Source organism: Coregonus lavaretus (assembly GCF_964263955.1).
Source record: "Coregonus lavaretus genome assembly, chromosome: 16".
NCBI lineage: Eukaryota > Metazoa > Chordata > Actinopteri > Salmoniformes > Salmonidae > Coregonus > Coregonus lavaretus.
Genome location: NC_140003.1, coordinates 19828807 through 19849158, shown reverse-complemented (window position 1 = coordinate 19849158; position 20352 = coordinate 19828807). Strand labels below are relative to the sequence as shown.

General features: G+C 41.3%; 1 protein-coding gene across 1 annotated transcript in view; it reads right to left on the bottom strand.

Annotated features, from left to right (window-relative positions):
• Nucleotides 1–17352, bottom strand: part of LOC311143611 (activin receptor type-2A-like) — a 45501-nt gene extending 28149 nt beyond the window's left edge. Inside the window, exon 1 of the mRNA XM_084179465.1 lies at nucleotides 16321–17352. Coding sequence (XP_084035591.1) covers nucleotides 16321–16375 — 55 coding nt within the window. The 5' untranslated portion in view covers nucleotides 16376–17352. The remainder of the gene's footprint in view (nucleotides 1–16320) is intronic.
• Nucleotides 17353–20352: the final 3000 nt, after the last annotated feature.

The following is a 20352-nucleotide window of genomic DNA, read 5'->3' as shown; positions in this document are numbered from 1 at the left end:
AATCAACTTTAGGAGACGGTCCTGGCGCTTGCTGGACTTTCTTGGGCGCCCTGAAGCCTTCTTCACAACAATTGAACCTCTCTCCTTGAAGTTCTTGATGATCCGATAAATGGTTGATTTAGGTGCAATCTTACTAGCAACAATATCCTTGCCTGTGAAGCCCTTTTTGTGCAAAGCAATGATGACGGCACGTGTTTCCTTGCAGGTAACCATGGTTAACAGAGGAAGAACAATGATTTCAAGCACCACCCTCCTTTTAAAGCTTCCAGTCTGTTATTCTAACTCAATCAGCATGACAGAGTGATCTCCAGCCTTGTCCTCGTCAACACTCTCACCTGTGTTAACGAGAGAATCACTGACATGATGTCAGCTGGTCCCCTGTAGCTCAGTTGGTAGAGCATGGCGCTTGCAACGCCAGGGTTGTGGGTTCGTTTCCCACGGGGGGCTAGTATGAAAATGTATGCACTCACTAACTGTAAGTCGCTCTACTAAAATGTTAAAATGTGGCAGGGCTGAAATGCAGTGGAAATATTTTTTTGTGATTAAGTTTATTTTCATGGCAAAGAGGGACTTTGCAATTAATTGCAATTAATCTGATCATTCTTCATAACATTCTGTAGTATATGCAAATTGCCATCATAAAAACTGAGGGAGCAGACTTTGTGAAAATTAATATTTGTGTCATTCTCAAAACTTTTGACCACGACTGTAGCCTACGGTGCATTGAGCTACAGCTGCTTCAGACGTCATGTGGCTTTGACATTGTTTTCAGTTGCATACAGTAAATGTAGCCTACAGTTCTGAGAACGGACAAAGTGATTGTTTTATTTGCAAGCTAGTTCTCTCTCTCATGGGCTATAGGTTATGGGGTGCATTTTACATGAAAAGGCATTTTACTATCATACCGCATTTAGCCCTCCGGTCAGCCCTGACAACAGTATGCTATTTTCCCACTTCAGCGATTAGCCTACTGGCGCGCACCAACGGAGGTTCCACAAGCCCTGACACAAAATGCAAAACACTCACCAGAAAACATTGAAACAGAATCAGTTATATGATGGCAAACATCAGACTTCCCTTTCACTGTTGCTGTTAGCCTAGGCTACTGTTTGACAAAAGCTACCGGAATAGCACCCCGAAAACAACTGTGGCATTTTTTTTTTTTACTATCCCCCCAAAAATCATGATATTATTTGAATATTTAAATAATTTCAAATGCCCATCCCTAACTGACTGTATGCATTCCAAAATAGCCCACATGAGGCCATTTCGCTTACATTGAACACATCAAATCAATTTCTCCGTTACTCATGGCCCTAGTCCAAGAAGAGACCCATTTTCCTAATTAATATTCATAAAAGTGTAAACCTTACAATAATAACAACATAATGCCTCTTTAAAAAAAACAAATGATGCTGTGGAGTCTGTGGCAGCATGGATGAAGAAAATTATTTTGGGGGGAATTAATTTGCTAATTGCCCCTCGTGGGAATAAATCCAGGGGATTAGTTCCGGAGACACAAATCGCCATTATCAGGATTACAGGGAATCTGCCGGAATTACTGTCACATCCACGCCTGGTGGAGGAGGAGGAAGGCACAGCCGAAGATGCACATCATTCGTCGAAGCCCCAATACCATGATTACAGATCTGGGTCAGCAAATTGAAACAGGCAAATTTACCCAGATGCTTAACACAAATCACTGTTCAAAAGGCACAGTTTGTTTATTGACTACTGGGGAATAGTTGGATTGGGCAGGACCTGTGACAATGTTGTATGGACTAGGAGCCAACACAGAAACATCATTCCATCTTGACAATCTCAAATAGGCTTGACTAGACTCAGCCTAAACCTTCCTCCAGCATAGGACCTTCTGTCTCCACTATACTCCTCATAATATTTGGCCCAGAGAGGCATTGGGAATCACAAGCACCAGGTTTACTAGGGGTTAATCCATTGGTCCAAACAGGGGGTCGACAGAATATCTAAATCATCTTTTGAAACCCTAACTGAAAACTACAGTAATGCAATTAAAATGCCCAAGTGCTGGTTCTAAACAACTGAAGAGCCATACTGTAGGCATTTTCCTTAGATTTAGTGGCACAACCAAGATGGCTTAAAAAAAACACTTTGCCAGCTCATCAAGCCTGTCTGTGGCAAACTCCTCTGATTATCTTGTCCAGTCCAGCGCAGGCCGGGCAACCAGGATTAAGTGGGAGGGGTATGTGATTTGAAAACATGCCAAAGGGGGAGCAAAGACACTTTCTCTTGTGCTCCATCTCCACAGGGTGCAACAGGCACTGTCACGATCGTTATAAGAATCGTTATAAGAAGCGGCGGACCAAGGCGAACAAAAACAACAAACGATACGTGAAGTCCTAGGTTAAATAACAAAACCATACGGAACAAGATCCCACAAAACAAAAGTGCCAAAAGGCTGCCTAAGTATGGTTCCCAATCAGAGACAACGAGAATCAGCTGCCTCTGATTGGGAACCACCCTGGCCAACATAGAAAACACGAACTAGAACACAGAAAATAACACATAGAAACTCCACACCCTGGCTCAACATATAAGAGTCCCCAGAGCCAGGGCGAGACAGGCACTCCCCCATAGACGTGAAACAAGTGCAATTATAAATATACAGTGGGGGAAAAAAGTATTTAGTCAGCCACCAATTGTGCAAGTTCTCCCACTTAAAAAGATGAGAGGCCTGTAATTTTCATCATAGGTACACGTCAACTATGACAGACAAATTGAGATTTTTTTTCTCCAGAAAATCACATTGTAGGATTTTTTATGAATTTATTTGCAAGTTATGGTGGAAAATAAGTATTTGGTCACCTACAAACAAGCAAGATTTCTGGCTCTCACAGACCTGTAACTTCTTCTTTAAGAGGCTCCTCTGTCCTCCACTCGTTACCTGTATTAATGGCACCTGTTTGAACTTGTTATCAGTATAAAAGACACCTGTCCACAACCTCAAACAGTCACACTCCAAACTCCACTATGGCCAAGACCAAAGAGCTGTCAAAGGACACCAGAAACAAAATTATAGACCTGCACCAGGCTGGGAAGACTGAATCTGCAATAGCTAAGCAGCTTGGTTTGAAGAAATCAACTGTGGGAGCAATTATTAGGAAATGGAAGACATACAAGACCACTGATAATCTCCCTCGATCTGGGGCTCCACGCAAGATCTCACCCCGTGGAGTCAAAATGATCACAAGAACGGTGAGCAAAAATCCCAGAACCACACGGGGGGACCTAGTGAATGACCTGCAGAGAGCTGGGACCAAAGTAACAAAGCCTACCATCAGTAACACACTACGCCGCCAGGGACTCAAATCCTGCAGTGCCAGACGTGTCCCCCTGCTTAAGACAGTACATGTCCAGGCCCATCTGAAGTTTGCTAGAGTGCATTTGGATGATCCAGAAGAGGATTGGGAGAATGTCATATGGTCAGATGAAACCAAAATATAACTTTTTGGTAAAAACTCAACTCGTCGTGTTTGGAGGACAAAGAATGCTGAGTTGCATCCAAAGAACACCATACCTACTGTGAAGCATGGGGGTGGAAACATCATGCATTGGGGCTGTTTTTCTGCAAAGGGACCAGGACGACTGATCCGTGTAAAGGAAAGAATGAATGGGGCCATGTATCATGAGATTTTGAGTGAAAACCTCCTTCCATCAGCAAGGGCATTGAAGATGAAACGTGGCTGGGTCTTTCAGCATGACAATGATCCCAAACACACCGCCCGGGCAACAAAGGAGTGGCTTCATAAGAAGCATTTCAAGGTCCTGGAGTGGCCTAGCCAGTCTCCAGATCTCAACCCCATAGAAAATCTTTGGACGGAGTTGAAAGTCCGTGTTGCCCAGCGACAGCCCCAAAACATCACTGCTCTAGAGGAGATTTGCATGGAGGAATGGGCCAAAATACCAGCAACAGTGTGTGAAAACCTTGTGAAGACTTACAGAAAACGTTTGACCTGTGTCATTGCCAACAAAGGGTATATAACAAAGTATTGAGAAACTTTTGTTATTGACCAAATACTTATTTTCCAACACAATTTGCAAATAAATTCATTAAAAATCCTACAATGTGATTTTCTGGAAAAATAATTCTCATTTTGTCTGTCATAGTTGACGTGTACCTATGATGAAAATTACAGGCCTCTCTCATCTTTTTAAGTGGGAGAACTTGCACAATTGGTGGCTGACTAAATACTTTTTTTCCCCACTGTAGCTTGTATTCAGAGATCCACACATACAAGTTCAATCAACTATTGAAATCAAATTGCTGCACATAGCACATACTGTACCATTCCAATGGATGACATCTTATGGCTTTGATCACTTCATCAACTATAAAATTAGGCCTAGGCTATGTGGGTTGTTCAACTAAATCAGTGCCTTTTGAGTCCCCTGATATTTTAAGTAGAAATTGTGCAACACCAATATTTAATTTAAAAAGCATTTTACACAGTGTTTCCCCTACATGCATTTAGCAGTGCTTTAATGTTTGAGTCACTCAGATAGCATAAGAACAAGGCATATGCCAAATGTGTATAATTGCAGAAAATTAGCTTTAAAACTGCACATTTTCTCTCAGCCCCATGGCAAAATGTGTAGAATTGCAGGAAACTAACTTTTAAATGGTACACTATGTAGAAATCACATTTTCTGGTTGCTAAAATTCTAATAGTTCGCCTAATTTCAGTTTGTGACAAAACAAGGAGTCATTGTGTAGAGAAACATTGTACCATCTAAACTGCTGTGAAATATATTTTCCAATATGCAAAAATATTGTATTTTCAGCTGTTTGAAGCTAGTGTACAAAACCGAAAGTAAAAGTCGCAAAAATGAAACTTAAGAATGGAAAGTATAGAAATAGCGCACATAGAACAGATCTACCACTTCGTAGGCTTGCTTTCAATGAGAATGACAGATCTATAACTCACATTTATAGGTAAATTTGGTCGGTTGCCCAAAAAGTTACATATTGTAGCTTTAAAACTGTTCTCTCTGCCCCATGGCAATATATGTCAACCCTGTTATCCATTGACAGACAGACTAGAAATGTTTTAATCATTTCATTATTTTGTGAAGCTTGCATTCAATTGCCCCTCCCTGTTGCACACAACAAGCTTCCATTTCCCCTGTCAAAAGGGGATTAAAGGCTGATTTAAGATGAAATTGTCAACCCTGTTACGGTCAACCCTGTACCAGTCAACCCGGTTACGGTCAACCCTGTTACGGTCAACCCTGTTACGGTCAACCCTGTTACGGTCAACCCTGTTACGGTCAACCCTGTTACTTTATTTGGCACTTAATAGGCACTATTTATAATATTTTTTAAATTTAAACTCTTGAGATGGGAAAACATGTTTTTTAAATTAAGTTTAACGTGCTCTTTATGACAGAATGTTAAAATTAGGTCAAATCTAAAGTCCCCCCCCCCCACCAAGTTACAGATCTCAAAAGGGACCGAATTGGTGGAACGACTCGTGACACTACAGGGGTGAGAGTCCTCAAAGTGTTCTTAGTAGAGTACTAATAGTTCAGAAACCCAAACAAGTAGGCTACAAGTCTGTGTAGTAGTTGTGCATTCTTTCTTCACCCAAGCTAAGTTTCAGTTAATATCATGACATTTGCATGAAAAGCACTCAGCTCATTTTTGAACATTTAGGCCTAATTGTTACTCCTGCGAACAAACGAGGGAGCAAATAGCTTTTCTCAAAGTAAACTGTAACAAAACAGGACTGTTTTCAGGTGAAAATGTGATTGTTTCCCCCTGATCTTTTTTAGAGCATATAACGTCACACTTTTTGCAGATAAGCAGCAAACTGGTGCTGAGACCCATGAGGCTGCCGGAGCTGGACGGACATTCCAGCCAGGATTAAGGGATCTGACTTCATCACTGTGTTTAGCTGTTTTACAGTATGAATGAATGGGCCTGCATTCTTTGTGTCTGATGAACAACATTAGGACAACATGGGGTTTTGAATGGGCCATTTGTTTTCCGAGAGGGGGATCTTTTCCGTCTATTCAAGTCAGACTATTTTTTGTATCTTTCTGTGTATATTCTGTGGATCCACATTTCCAGGATATGCAGTTGTGTGTGTGTGTGTGTGAGTTCAAGTGTGTGTCTCTTTGACTCTGTGTGTGTATTATTGTGCTTGGTTTTGGAGGCCTTTCAAAACAGCGCCCTGTTGTTATTAAAGGTGTCTCAGACATCACACACACAGGGAAGGACGCTAAAGTCTGACAGCTGATAATGGGGGTTTGGGGTACGTACCCCTTTGACACTTTCATACTTGTTGGTGGGCTAATTACTAGCATAACGATTGACTGTGATTGCTACTCCAGTGCAGTGGAACTCCATGTAGCCTATGGCTGAGTGTCCATAGGGTACACAGAGTTAAGTGCCCTAAAGTTAAGTTTGAGTCACATCAAACACCCTCTTGTGAATTGAGCCTGGAACGCCAACCCATAAAGCAATTCCCCATAGAACACTTCCCTGTGTATCTCCAACTGTTGTGTCACATTTGGTCCCAGTGTGTACCATGGGGGCTGCAGGTTGAGTCTGATGAGTGCTTTAAATTCCATGCTCCTTAGGGCCTTATTCTCTATTCTAAGTACAGACGAGAACAGAATGTTCTCTCTGACACGAGGAACAACAGGAGCAAACCATGGGGAAACAAGGCATTGTATGATTTCCAAATAGTTTGCCCTTTAAAGTGAACAATCTTGACTTCACAGCTACAACTGGTGAATGTACATAATTCATACAAGCACAGTGCTATGGCCTGCAACACCATCTTGGTTACTGTAATCCACCTCAGTGAGCACTACACGATAATAAAAAAAAATCTGATGATCCAATTTGAGGTCAAAGTATTGATCCGGTTATGGAACCTGTGTTAAAAGAAAGGTCAACAAACCAGTTGTAGAATAGTCATCCTTGCACCTTTTTCGTTTGTGAAATCCGCAGTCGATTGCATCGAGCGAGCGCTGTCCCACAGAGCACACTGCAAGTGTTCTGATAATGATCTGAAGAAACAACAAACAAACCGTCCCGTACCGCTGTCTGCTATTTGTTATGGCAACTCTTTAGCAAGCTACGAGTGGGATGGTGGTTAGTTTTGTTGACTGAGAGGCCAGGTCTTTTGTCAGACAAGCATCCCTTTTGTAGATCACAACCTGATATATGGGGTATTGTTAAATAGAGTTTTAAAACTCTGAGAAAAAGGAGAGAGCAAACAAACCCCAGGAAACTATCTGACCGCAAGATGGGGGCTCTCTGCTGGTATATGTGATACGGAGGCAGACAAACTTCCATCAGAGAGCCATTATTGAATCATGTTGAAGCAGTTCACATAGATATTATATTTGGATAGCGAGCACGTGTGGGTAGAAATATATTTTTGTAATTAAGGTGAGGTACAGTGCAGTACACAGAGTTACACCTGACAGTAAAGGGTAGAAAGATGCGGGGGGGGGGGGGCGGGCAACCTAATATCACCCTACAGAGGGGGACACTAAGGGGAGACTGACAAATATGGTATGTGTAGGGTTGCAAAGTTCTTGAAACTTTCCCAAATTTTCCAGATATCCTGGTTGGAGAATTCCAGATTTCCTGTTTATTCCATCCCAATTCCGGGAATTATCTATCCAGGATTTCTGGAAAACCTGGGAATTTGGGGAAAGTTACCAGAATTTTTCAAACATAGATACAGTTGAAGTCGGAAGTTTACATACACTTAGGTTGGAGTCATAAAAACTCGTTTTTCAACCACTTCACAAATTCCTTGTTAACAAACTATAGTTTTGGCAAGTCGGTTAGGACATCTACTTTGTGCATGACACAAGTAATTTTTCCAACAATTGTTTACAGACAGATTATTTCACTTATAATTCACTGTATCACAATTCCAGTGGGTCAGAAGTTTACGTACACTAAGTTGACTCCGCCTTTGAACAGCTTGGAAAATTCCAGAAAATGATGTCATGGCTTTAGAAGCTTCTGATCCTGACATCATGGGAAAATCAAAAGAAATCAGCCAAGACCTCAGTAAAAAAATTGTACACCTCCACAAGTCTGGTTCATCCTTGGGAGCAATTTCCAAATGCCTGAAGGTACCACGTTCATCTGTACAAACAATAGTACGCAAGTATAAACACCATGGGACCACGCAGCCGTCATACCGCTCAGGAAGGAGACGCGTTCTGTCTCCTAGAGATGAACGTACTTTGGTGCGAAAAGTACAAATCAATCCCAGAACAACAGCAAAGGACCGTGTGAAGATGCTGGAGGAAACAGGTACAAAAGTATCTATATCCACAGTAAAACAAGTCCTATATCGTCATAGCCTGAAAGGCCGCTCAGCAAGGAAGAAGCCACTGCTCCAAAACCGCTATAGAAAAGCCAGACTACAGTTTGCAACTGCATATGGGGACAAAGATCGTACTTTTTGGAGAAATGTCCTCTGGTCTGATGAAACAAAAATAGAACTGTTTGGCCATAATGACCATCGTTATGTTTGGAGGAAAAAGGGGAATGACCCCAAGCATACTTCCAAAGTTGTGGCAAAATGGCTTAAGGACAACAAAGTCAAGGTATTGGAGTGGCCATCACAAAGCCCTGACCTCAATCCTATAGAAAATGTGTAGGCAGAACTGAAATAGTGTGTGTGAGCAAGGAGGCCTACAAACCTGACTCAGTTAGACCAGCTCTGTCAGGAGGAATGGGCCAAAATTCACCCAACTTATTGTGGGAAGCTTGTGGAAGGCTACCCAAAACATTTGACCAAAGTTAAACAATTTAAAGGCAATGCTACCAAATACTAATTGAGTGTATGTAAACTTCTGACCCACTGGGATTGTGATGAAAGAAATAAAATCTGAAATAAATAATTCTCTCTACTATTATTCTGACATAAGACAGGGATTTTTTACTAGGATTAAATGTCAGGAATTGTGAAAAACTGAGTTGAAATGTATTTGGCTAAGGTGTATGTAAACTTCCGACTTCAACTGTATGTCTTATGCCCAGAATCTTTGTGAAGACCAGTTTCAACTCTACCTTAAGGAGGCCTTAGCTTGTTTCTACTGCAGCTAGTCTCTACTGTCGCTAGTCTCTAACGTAGCTTGTCTCTACTGTAGCTTGTTTCTGGGTGGTGACCATTGTTTGATCATTTGCTTGGAGGCAACAATAAATGGAATGGTGTGCTGCTCCAGTCCCCTGCTCAGGATGCAAGGTTAGGCCGTCTTAATGAGGGGTATTTTTGCCTAATGTGACCAAATAACTTTTGGTAATGAGTAGTACACATTTTAACTGCGCTCTTTTGAGGGCCCCCTCTTGTAAGAGCCACTAAGGGTAGCCTAATGCGATAATTGTAGTCGAAGAGAGGAACTGCTTAAAATTCAAGATAGAGGAGAGGGTGGGATTTTGGGGCTTTTGTTGTACAATCCAGAATAACATTTACATATGAAGCAGTGGAAGCCTATGAGTGAAATTGGCCTTTTCTGCATAGAAAAACACGCTGGTCACAGCACTTCAGAATATAACAACCAGTTCAATTTCTATACCCGTTGCTTGGTTGTTGGCGCAATGGTGCATAGAGTTTGGTTGGGTAAGCCTAAATGTGTTGAAGTCTGCTAGGTCTAGGCCTACATCAGGAGAACAAAGAGGATAACAACTTCTCTATGACAAAACATAGCCAACCCCTTAAATACCAATTGTGTTTTTACCAAAGATTAACAACAACCTATTTGATGTACCACTGACAGATAAGAACATATGTTGAGCCCCAAAGGGAAACAACACACCCTAATCCCCTATAGGCTACAATGTACATATCACCCTAATCCCTATAGGCCTAAGTGAGGGGTTCAACAAATGCATTAGGGCTTTCCATCCAAACAGCGATCAGTATGGATGCTGTGTGTATTATCCTCCACCACATAAAAAAAATTTGTTGACAAAAGTGGTGTTCCTCTCTAATGATCTCCTACTGAGTTGTCTGGATGAGCGTTACTATGCTGGGGATGATGAGCAGAGAGAACCCTGGACTCTGTATCAAATGGCACCCAATTCCTTACAGTGAGGGAAAAAAGTATTTCATCCCCTGCTGATTTTGTACGTTTGCCCACTGACGAAGACATGATCAGTCTATAATTTTAATGGTAGGTTTATTTGAACAGTGAGAGACAGAATAACAAAAAAGAAATCAAAAATGTTATAAATTGATTTGCATTTTAATGAGGGAAATATGTATTTGACCCCTCTGCAAAACATGACTTAGTACTTGGTGGCAAAACTCTTGTTGGCAATCACAGAGGTCAGACGTTTCTTGTAGTTGGCCACCAGGTTTACACACATCTCAGGAGGGATTTTGTCCCACTCCTCTTTGCAGATCTTCTCCAAGTCATTAAGTTTGAGGCTGACGTTTGGCAACTCAAACCTTCAGCTCCCTCCACAGATTTTCTATGGGATTAAGGTCTGGAGACTGGCTAGGCCACTCCAGGACCTTAATGTGCTTCTTCTTGAGCCACTCCTTTGTTTCCTTGGCTGTGTGTTTTGGGTCATTGTCATGCTGGAATACCGATCCACAACCCATTTTCAATGCCCTGGCTGAGGGAAGGAGGTTCTCACCCAAGATTTGACGGTACATGGCCCCGTCCATCGTCCCTTTGATGCAGTGAAGTTGTCCTGTCCCCTTAGCAGAAAAACACCCCCAAAGCATAATGTTTTCACCTCCATGTTTGACGGTGGGGATGGTGTTCTTGGGGTCATAGGCAGCATTCCTCCTCCTCCAAACACGGTGAGTTGCGTTGATGCCAAAGAGCTCGATTTTGGTCTCATCTGACCACAACACTTTCACCCAGTTCTCCTCTGAATCATTCAGATGTTCATTGGCAAACTTCAGACGGGCCTGTATATGTGCTTTCTTGAGCAGGGGGACCTTGCGGGCGCTGCAGGATTTCAGTCCTTCACGGCGTAGTGTGTTACCAATTGTTTTCTTGGCGACCATGGTCCCAGCTGCCTTGAGATCATTGACAAGATCCTCCCGTGTAGTTCTGGGCTGATTCCTCACCGTTCTCATGATCATTGCAACTCCACGAGGTGAGATGTTGCATGGAGCCCCAGGCCGAGGGAGATTGACAGTTATTTTGTGTTTCTTCCATTTGCGAATAATGGCACCAACCGTTGTCACCTTCTCACCAAGCTGCTTGGCGATGGTCTTGTAGCCCATTCCAGCCTTGTGTAGGTCTACAATCTTGTCCCTGACATCCTTGGAGAGCTTTTTTGTCTTGGCCATGGTGGAGAGTTTGGAATCTGATTGATTGATTGCTTCTGTGGACAGGTGTCTTTTATACAGGTAACAAGCTGAGATTAGGAGCACACTCTTAAAGGGAGTGCTCCTAATCTCAGCTCGTTACCTGTATAAAAGACACCTGGGAGCCAGAAATCTTTCTGATTGAGAGGGGGTCAAATACTTATTTCCCTCATTAAAATGCAAATCAATTTATAACATTTTTGACATGCTTTTTCTGGATTTTTTTGTTGTTATTCTGTCTCTCACTGTTCAAATAAACCTACCATTAAAATTATAGACTGATAATTTCTTTGTCAGTGGGCAGACGTACAAAATCAGCAGGGGATCAAATACTTATTTCCCTCACTGTCTATAGTGCACTACTTTTGACCAGGTCAAAAATAGTGCACCACATAGGGAATAGGGTGCCATTTGAGACGCAGATTGGCTCCCCATAAACATGGCCCGGCAATCCTTTGAACATGCATCATGACTTAACACACCATAGTCTAGTTGGTGTATTTCATGATGTGTGTGTGTGTGTGTGAGAGAGACATAGGCCTAACTATATAAAGAGAGAGAGCAAGAGAAAGAGAGAGAAAGTGAGAAAAAGAAGAAAAAGCATGTGTGCAATTCTGAGAAATTGGTAACTTAAAATGTAATTCAACAGACAAGAGAGTTTCTTTGAAAGTGTGACAACAACCCAGCAGACTTTATTTTCCTTCCCTCCAATCAAATTTACAACTAGTTTCAACAGATTAAGGGGGAGTGTAATTAACCTTGCTCCAGGCACCCACCCAGCTATGGTCTCCTTAGCACAAGCAATCTGTCCGTGCCACAACCTTTGCAGAGGGCCTTCCTATCAACAGGCCACCAAAATTCCAAACCGCTAGCGTTATACTGTAGGGCTGTGTTCAGTAGGACACAGTGTTGTGGAGTGTTCAGATAGGAATAGGCCTATATTATGTAGAACAGAACAGATGTCAGCTGCTCTATTCTGATATTTCTATCTGCAACCTGCAGAACGACCCAGGTAATCGAGCAATGAAACTTGCTACTTCCTCAAAATAACATCAACATAGCTCCGGCAAGACGGTGTGCTATGTGCGGATCAAGTAGCATTGAGGTGAGGTGTTTGTGTAACTGACATTTACCCTCTGTTGAGGTCAAAGTCCTAATTGGGGGAAACCCATTCAGGAAAAGCGAGTAGATTGCTTTAGTTCAAACTCATCTGTTATGTGGCCTAGCTGGGCCCTGTTTACTATGCACAAACTGCACTCTGCCTAATGCTAAGTAAATGAAGCTTTGACTCAGGAGATGACTTGAGTCTTTGCCCCCCACCTCCCTCTGCTCTGTGCAAAGGGGCTTTTGTAGAGTGCAGAGTGATAAGCACATATGTCTCTCAGGGCAGATGCCAGCAGCATGTGCCTTGTTTCAAACAAAACCGCCACACACACACACACACACACATACAGAATCCTTGAGTGCCAACAAGCAATATTTTAAACAAGAGACCAACTTCCTTTTTGTCCAGCTAACTGCTTTCTTTGGAATGTACCGAAAAGAAATAAGTATCTGTGTTGTTGTTCAGTTAAAGAAAACAAAATAGCGAATACTACTGTACAACAGACCATTATATAGGCTTTTGCATAATGATAGGCAAATAACATGCCATACAGTAGCTATGCATGAATGTATCAGAATGTACAGGTAACTGCCAAAATAAACTAAACACCAACAAAAAGTGTCTTAATTGGGCGCTCGGCCACCACGAGCCGCCAGAATAACTTCAATGCGCCTTGGCATAGATTCTACAAGTGTCTGGAACTCTATTGGAGGGATGCGACACCTTTCTTTCTTGAGAAATTCAATCATTTGGTGTTTTGTTGATGGTGGTGGAAAACGTTGTCTCACACGCCGCTCCAGAATCTCCCATAAGTCTTCAATTGGGTTGAGATCTGGTGACTGAAACACACCCTTTAAACCCCCTATGCTCCTTTGAGACCCCTCTTTCAAATTCACTGAGATCTCTTCTAGCCATGGTAGCCAAAATAATGGGCAACTGGGCACATTTTTATACATGAACCTAAGCATGATGGGATGTTAATTGCTTAATCTCATCAGGAACCACACCTGTGTGGAAGCAGCTGCTTTCAATACACTTTCTATCCCTCATTTACTCAAGTGTTTCCTTTATTTTGGCAGTTGCCTGTGCCCATCTACACAAGTAAATATCCAGGCAATACAACTGTGATTTCAGAGCCCAGTTCAGAATCACATCATATGCAAACCTATACTGAAACATCAACAACCAAAATAGGGTCAAATATAGCCTCATCAGATGTTCTGTTCTTACATCACAGAAATACTAAAATAATCTAGTGGAGGGATACTCACATTAAGAATCTTCCTGCATAAAAAGCCTGGTCTCATAGACTACACATAACATAGTAAATGTAAATCTGGGACACTCAAATTACTATGATATGTTACGTTTGGTATGGTTACATGATACAGGTTACTTAACCCTTTGACACGTACGAACACACGGGTGTGATCATTCTACAGTGGTTCCTGCAGCGTTCGCGCAAAGCGCTGTGATTAGAACACTTATTTAGAACGTCCAGTTACGATTGACGCAACAGTCAGCGTTTGAGCTGGCCATACTGTTTTTTCACAGAAAGATTTTGCACAAACACAGTCTTTACAACGTTATGTCCTCAATGTGAGCAGTTTATTTTGGGATGCAATGTTCAGACATTCACAGAAGTAGAGATAGCACAACACAATTCTCATCCAAACCGGAAAATGTAGGCTACATTAGACATAGCGCCAACTGAGGAAAGAGTGACCTAACACATGCGGTCATATTTAGCTAACTCTCGGCTGACAGAAACCATAATATGAGTTAGCTAATAGCAATTACTATTTACAATTCATCACATCACGGGTGACCTCACCAGTGATCAAAATAATTTAGTAAAACACTTTCAGAAAAATCTATGGGTAGTTTGTGCGTGCCGCCATGTTTGTTTTTTCATGTCAACCAAAGATAAGAGGTTACAAGATGAGTTGGGTCTGTTTGCAATATGCATGTTGAAGGGGGTGTGTCATCTACCATCATTCACTTCCACCATTCACTTCCGGAACTTTACTCGAAAGACGAGTGAACCATCCCTTCACCTCGTTTTGTTATAACATCTTTGGTCTGACAGATGTTTACGTGACAACCAGAATGAATTGTATGATGTCAACAAACATGGTGCCACACATAGCTGGCAATTAGCTTAGCATTAGCTCATCATAATCAGCACAACCTTCAAAAAAGTATTTTACACACGTCATATGTGTCCATTACAATCTATGCAAGAATCGGAATGCATGATTTGTCACCAGTACTTGAAAACGTGAATAAAACCGTAAATACATTATGCTCCATCCATACGGTGTGCTACAGTAGAAACGACAACACGATATACAGAAACTATAATGATAATGTAATAAGGCACTTACTTTGATTGGAATGCACACATGTCCGAAGTTGTTATTAGTAGTGAAGGCAATGCGGACGCCAGCCGGAAAATGTGCCAGGGAGGAAAAAGTTTGTACTTGGGCTCTAGTCGAAGAGAGAAGTTTGTCCAGCTCAGTAATGCCTTAAACGTAAATTGTCCGCAACAGTGAAATGGGCAACTTCTATGTGAATTAATGAGGAGGCGGAACACACCTAAATTCAAACTGTTGTTAGCAAATAAAACTTGTTAGAAAATCATTTTAAATTAAAAGTTGAAACATATAGATATAGATAATTAGCAGGCAGTGTGCCTTAGTTTGAGGACAACTTCGGTTAACTGTCCTGTTGCGTAACAGTCATATTTTGGAACAGTGAGTGCATTCTGACATCACAGGCATAAAAAAACTTATGCTGGGGCGACCGTTAGAGATATTTGGAACTCATGCATGAAAAGGTTAGGGCAAAGGGCAAAAACTAAAGTAGGCTTGTTGGTCGGGTTGGATGGGTGGGCGTATAATGCAAACATCTAGCATCAGGTTGCGTGTTCAAATCTCATCACAGACAACTTTAGCATTTTAGCTAATTAGCAACTACTTACTACTTTTTAGCTACTTTGCAATTACTTAGCATGATAGCTAACCCTAACCCATTAACCTAACTCCTAACCCTAACCCCTACCCTAGCTAACGTTAGCTATCCAGCTAACGTTAGCATTAGCCACCTAGCTAATATTAGCCACAACAAATTGGAATTCGTAACATGTCATAAGTCATATTTGTAACATATTGTACAAATTGCAATTCGTAAAATATTGTACGAATTCCAATTCGTAACATATCATTTGAATTGTAATTTGTAACATATCATACGAAATTGATGATGGACATCCCCAAATCAATACATATCATACAAAATGTAACATATCATACTAATGATTGTGTCCCGGTCTTACATTTACTATGTTACGTCTACCCCTGAGTCCAGGTTGACATAAAATATATAGCAATTTTGACATAGCATGCAAAGCACACATTGCATTAATCATTGCACGTATGCATTATATATACCACTAGCTGCTCACAATCTGATACAGACGTTGCCTCCTCCCTCCACATAACCTCCCTTTCCATTTTATCTCGCTATAGTGGCTAGACAGATGGCTATGGTTGTATAGAAGATGAACATAGACCTAAACATAATATAATAGTGGACATCGTGTACAGTCAGTTCCATTCAAAAAGCTGTCCTGTTTCAAGAGCGATACTGTACATTCAATCGCGTTCCCGCATCATATGACCCGCAGCACTAAGAACACAAAACAAGGACAGTAGCCTAGGCTCTGTCATGCACGAAATAGGATAAACTATAACATTATCATAGACCTACAATGTGATATCGATGCGTATGAAGATATTCTGACTATTGCATGCCTGGAAATGTGATCACTTGTCGATATTTGAAGACAGTTTCCTATCTAATACCCACCTGAGGAAAATGAGATGAGAAAGACGCCGAATGCCAGTTTCGTTGCTGCTCCCATTTTCGATCAAATGTCAAATCCTTTATTTCGATTAAATCCGGGTGTCACAAATTTTAGGGATTAGCGTCCAACCTATCAGAGTACCTTTTTACAGCAAATGCATCGGATGATTGACTGAATGAAAGAGCTGCAATGCCAGCAACATGGAGTAGGGTCACAGAAACGTTTGCATTAAAATATCCACATCAGAGTCCTTGATGTTTATTGTATTCTTGTGGAATGTGACATGGCTTGCATCATATGGAGATGTATATATATATATAACTTGTCTTGAATGGATCTAACTACAGTAGAAAGTTACTGGCCAAAAAAAAATACACCGACGAATAGCTTGTCTGGCTACTGGTTAGTGCACTTGCTGCATGGTGTATCCATTCCGTACACAATAATGCAACATTGTCGCATTTTAGAATCACTGTATCGCCTAGAGTAGCTCCTAGCAAAAATAATCACAAACTGTTACTTTGTTGCAACTGTCTGACTAGATAGCTAGCAAGCGATAACCTTTCAGCAGGACTGCTATGGCTCGCATAAGTTTAAGATTGCCAAAATTGCTTACTGGTTACCTCACTAGTTATAGCTCTAATGCAATGAGTCGAGTTTGCGTAATTACAATTTAATGACCAAGATAAATGCTTGTAAAATTGTTCCAGGTAGCGTGCTCCATCTAAACAACATTCCTCTTTTCCCACATCACGTGCGATCAATCCGAAGGAAAGTTAACACTGGAGAAAACATTAGCCAAGGATTCTCCCGAAGGCTGTGTTGATTCCAAACGTTCTATGTTTGTCCACAACATGAAAATAACGCAATAAGGCGTGTGGCACACACGAAAAGGCGAACAAGCTAAATAATCTAAAGAAATCCTTTAGATGTAGCTAGTCTCTTTCGTCGAGTATTCTTGGTTTCATGTTGAGGTTTTCCTTGAGCGACTCCAGTCGATATAATTCTCATTCCTTCTTCCAGTGCGGACTGTACTCAAGATGGCTGCTTGCACAGATTGTTTTTGTTTTTTTCATCTGTCACTAAGCGGCTAAAAGCTTTGACTGACATCAATAATGGCCAATAGGGAGCGACAAAATATCACTATGCGCCACAGCTTTACAGCTCTACCAATCCTAGGCATTCTCATTCTGTGAGCATTTGTGACAGGCAATAAACACGCCCAGTGTACCGCGAGTAGAGGTATCGATGATGGGATGGCTGAAGATACCCTGATCAATACAATTACTGTATTTCTGTGACAGGGCCGTAGGATCTATAGTTTTGGTCATTGTTTCCCACAAGCACTCCACCCCTTTTGATCGCGAAGAATGTGATGGGGAGCGTGTGTTTTGGCTGTGCGGTTTCGTTGCTATCCTAGTCTTTGCATTTCAAATATGTTTGATGGATGTCAGGTTTTGCAGGCCAGCAAAAAGTGTTGTCCTATTTATAAGACCACTTTTATGTGCACTTATTTTATTATTATGAAGATAATCTGGTGGTCACAGCTGGACAAATGAACAAGCAAAGACAAAGGTAAATTGGGCCTAATGTCTACACATTGTTTACACCTCGTCCTACAAGTGATCTTTAATGTAATTCCCTAGACAATTACCAAAATATAGTATATTTACTCATTCCCCTTTTTCAATGATAGGCCAACTTTAGTTCATATGGCACTCTGTCTTCCATTTTGGAGGCCTAGGCTTATTCAGAACTGTATTTTTTGTAAATAATGAGTGAGTTATATGTAATTATTATTATTGAATCTACTCATCACATTATTAATTTTATATTTCATTAGATGTAAATGTAATAGTTGAAGTGGAGATACAAAAATAAATATCTTACGGATGGTATTATAGCCTATACATTAGGACAACCAGCCCAATGTGAGCACATGGATGTAACTTGTGAGCTAATTAATGCATTATGAAACCAAGATACTGTAGCCAATAAACTGTAGTACTGAGGTGCTTTGGAATTCCCCTGGAATAAAAGTATGCGGTTGTTCCAAATTTACATTTGAAGTGTGGAATTGAAAGTCCAACCTCAGAAAAGGATTCCAACAAGATTAGTTTCTATGTTATATTGAATGATGTAAAACAGGTTAATAAATGCATTATGATGATGAATTACATTTGGATGTCAGTTAACAATTTGAGAAGTGTAAAATTGTCCTCCCTCCCTGACCTGACCCTAACCTGTTCACCAGACGTGCTACCCTGTCCCAGACCTGCTGTTTCCGACTCTCTCTCTCTCTCTCTCTCACCTGCTGTCTCGACCTCTGAGGGCTCGGCTATGAAAAGCCAACTGACATTTACACAACCACTGTGATTATTATTTAACCCTGCTGGTCATCTATGAACGTTTGAACATCTTGAAGAACGATCTGGCCTTAATGGCCATGTACTCTTATAATCTCCTCCCGGCACAGCCAGAAGAGGACTGGCCACCCGTAAGAGCCTGGTTCCTCTCTAGGTTTCTTCCTAGGTTGCTGCCTTTCTAGTGAGTTTTTCCTAGCCACCATGCTTCTACATCTACATTGCTTGCTGTTTGAGATTTTATGCTGGGTTTCTGTATAAGCACTTCTGTATTTGTATTTATTAAGGATCCCCATTAGCTGCTGCCAAGGCAGCAGCTACTCTTCCTGGGGTCCAGCAACATTAAGGCAATTATATTTAATTGAAAATATTACATGACATTACATTTCATAACACCTTTCACAACATATTAAGTGTGTGCCCTCAGGCCACTACTCTACTACCACATATCTACAATACAAAATGCATGTGTACGTGTGTGTAGGGTGTGTATGTTATCATGTGTCTGTGCCTGTGTGTGTCTCTTCACAGTCCCCGCTGTTCCATAAGGTATGTCTTTTAAATCTGATTCTACTGCTTGCATCAGTTACCTGATATGGAATAGAGTTCCATGTAGCCATGGCTCTGTGTAGCACTGTACGCCTCCCATAGTCTGCTCTGGACTTTGGGTTTGTGAAGAGACCTCAGGTGGCATGTCTTGTGGTGTATGCATGGGTGTCCGAGCTGTGTGCTAGTAGTTTAAACAGACAGCTTGGTGCATTCAGCATGTCAATACTTCTTACAAAAACAAGTAGTGATGAAGTCAATCTCTCCTCTACTTTGAGCCATGAGAGATTGACATGCATATTATTAATGTTAGCTCTCCGTATACATTTAAGGGCCAGACATGCTGCTCTGTTCTGAGCCAATTGTAATTTTCCCAAGTCCCTCTTTGTGGAACCTGACCACACGACTGGACTGTTGATAGTGTTTTAAGAAGGTAGAGCAGTGCTTAATTATGGACAGACTTCTCCCCATCTTAGCTACTGTTCCATCAACATGTTTTGACCATGACAGTATACAATCCAGGGTTACTCCAAGCAGTTTAGTCCACTCAACTTGCTCAATTTCCACATTATTCATTACAAGATTTAGTTGAGGTTTAGGGTTTAGTGAATGATTTGTCCTAAATACAATGCTTTTCGTTTTATTGAAATATTTAGGACTAACTTATTCCTTGCCACCCACTCTGAAACTAACTGCAACTCTTTGTTAAGTGTTTTGTAATTTCACTCGCTGTAGTAGCTGACATGTATAGTGTTGAGTCATCCGCATACATAGACACACTGGCTTTACTCAAAGCCAGTGGCATGTCATTAGTAAAGATTGAAAAAAGTAAGGGGCCTAGACAGGTGCCCTGAGGAATTCTTGATTCTACCTGATGTAAAAATGGCTTTATTAATACATTTTATTTTATTTGAGCTATGGCCTATGCTATGCTGCACATTAGTGTCAGTGTAAACATAACTTTTCCATGAGCTGCCTCTTGAATTAGGTAACCTGTTCCCGAATGAGGTCCTTACAATGTCACGTTCTCATCACTATTGACACCTCATTTCTGCAAACACACAGGCCTGGTCACTAAGTTGACCCAAAGAAAAGCCCTGGCGCTTGTGACCTAAGCTTCAGTAA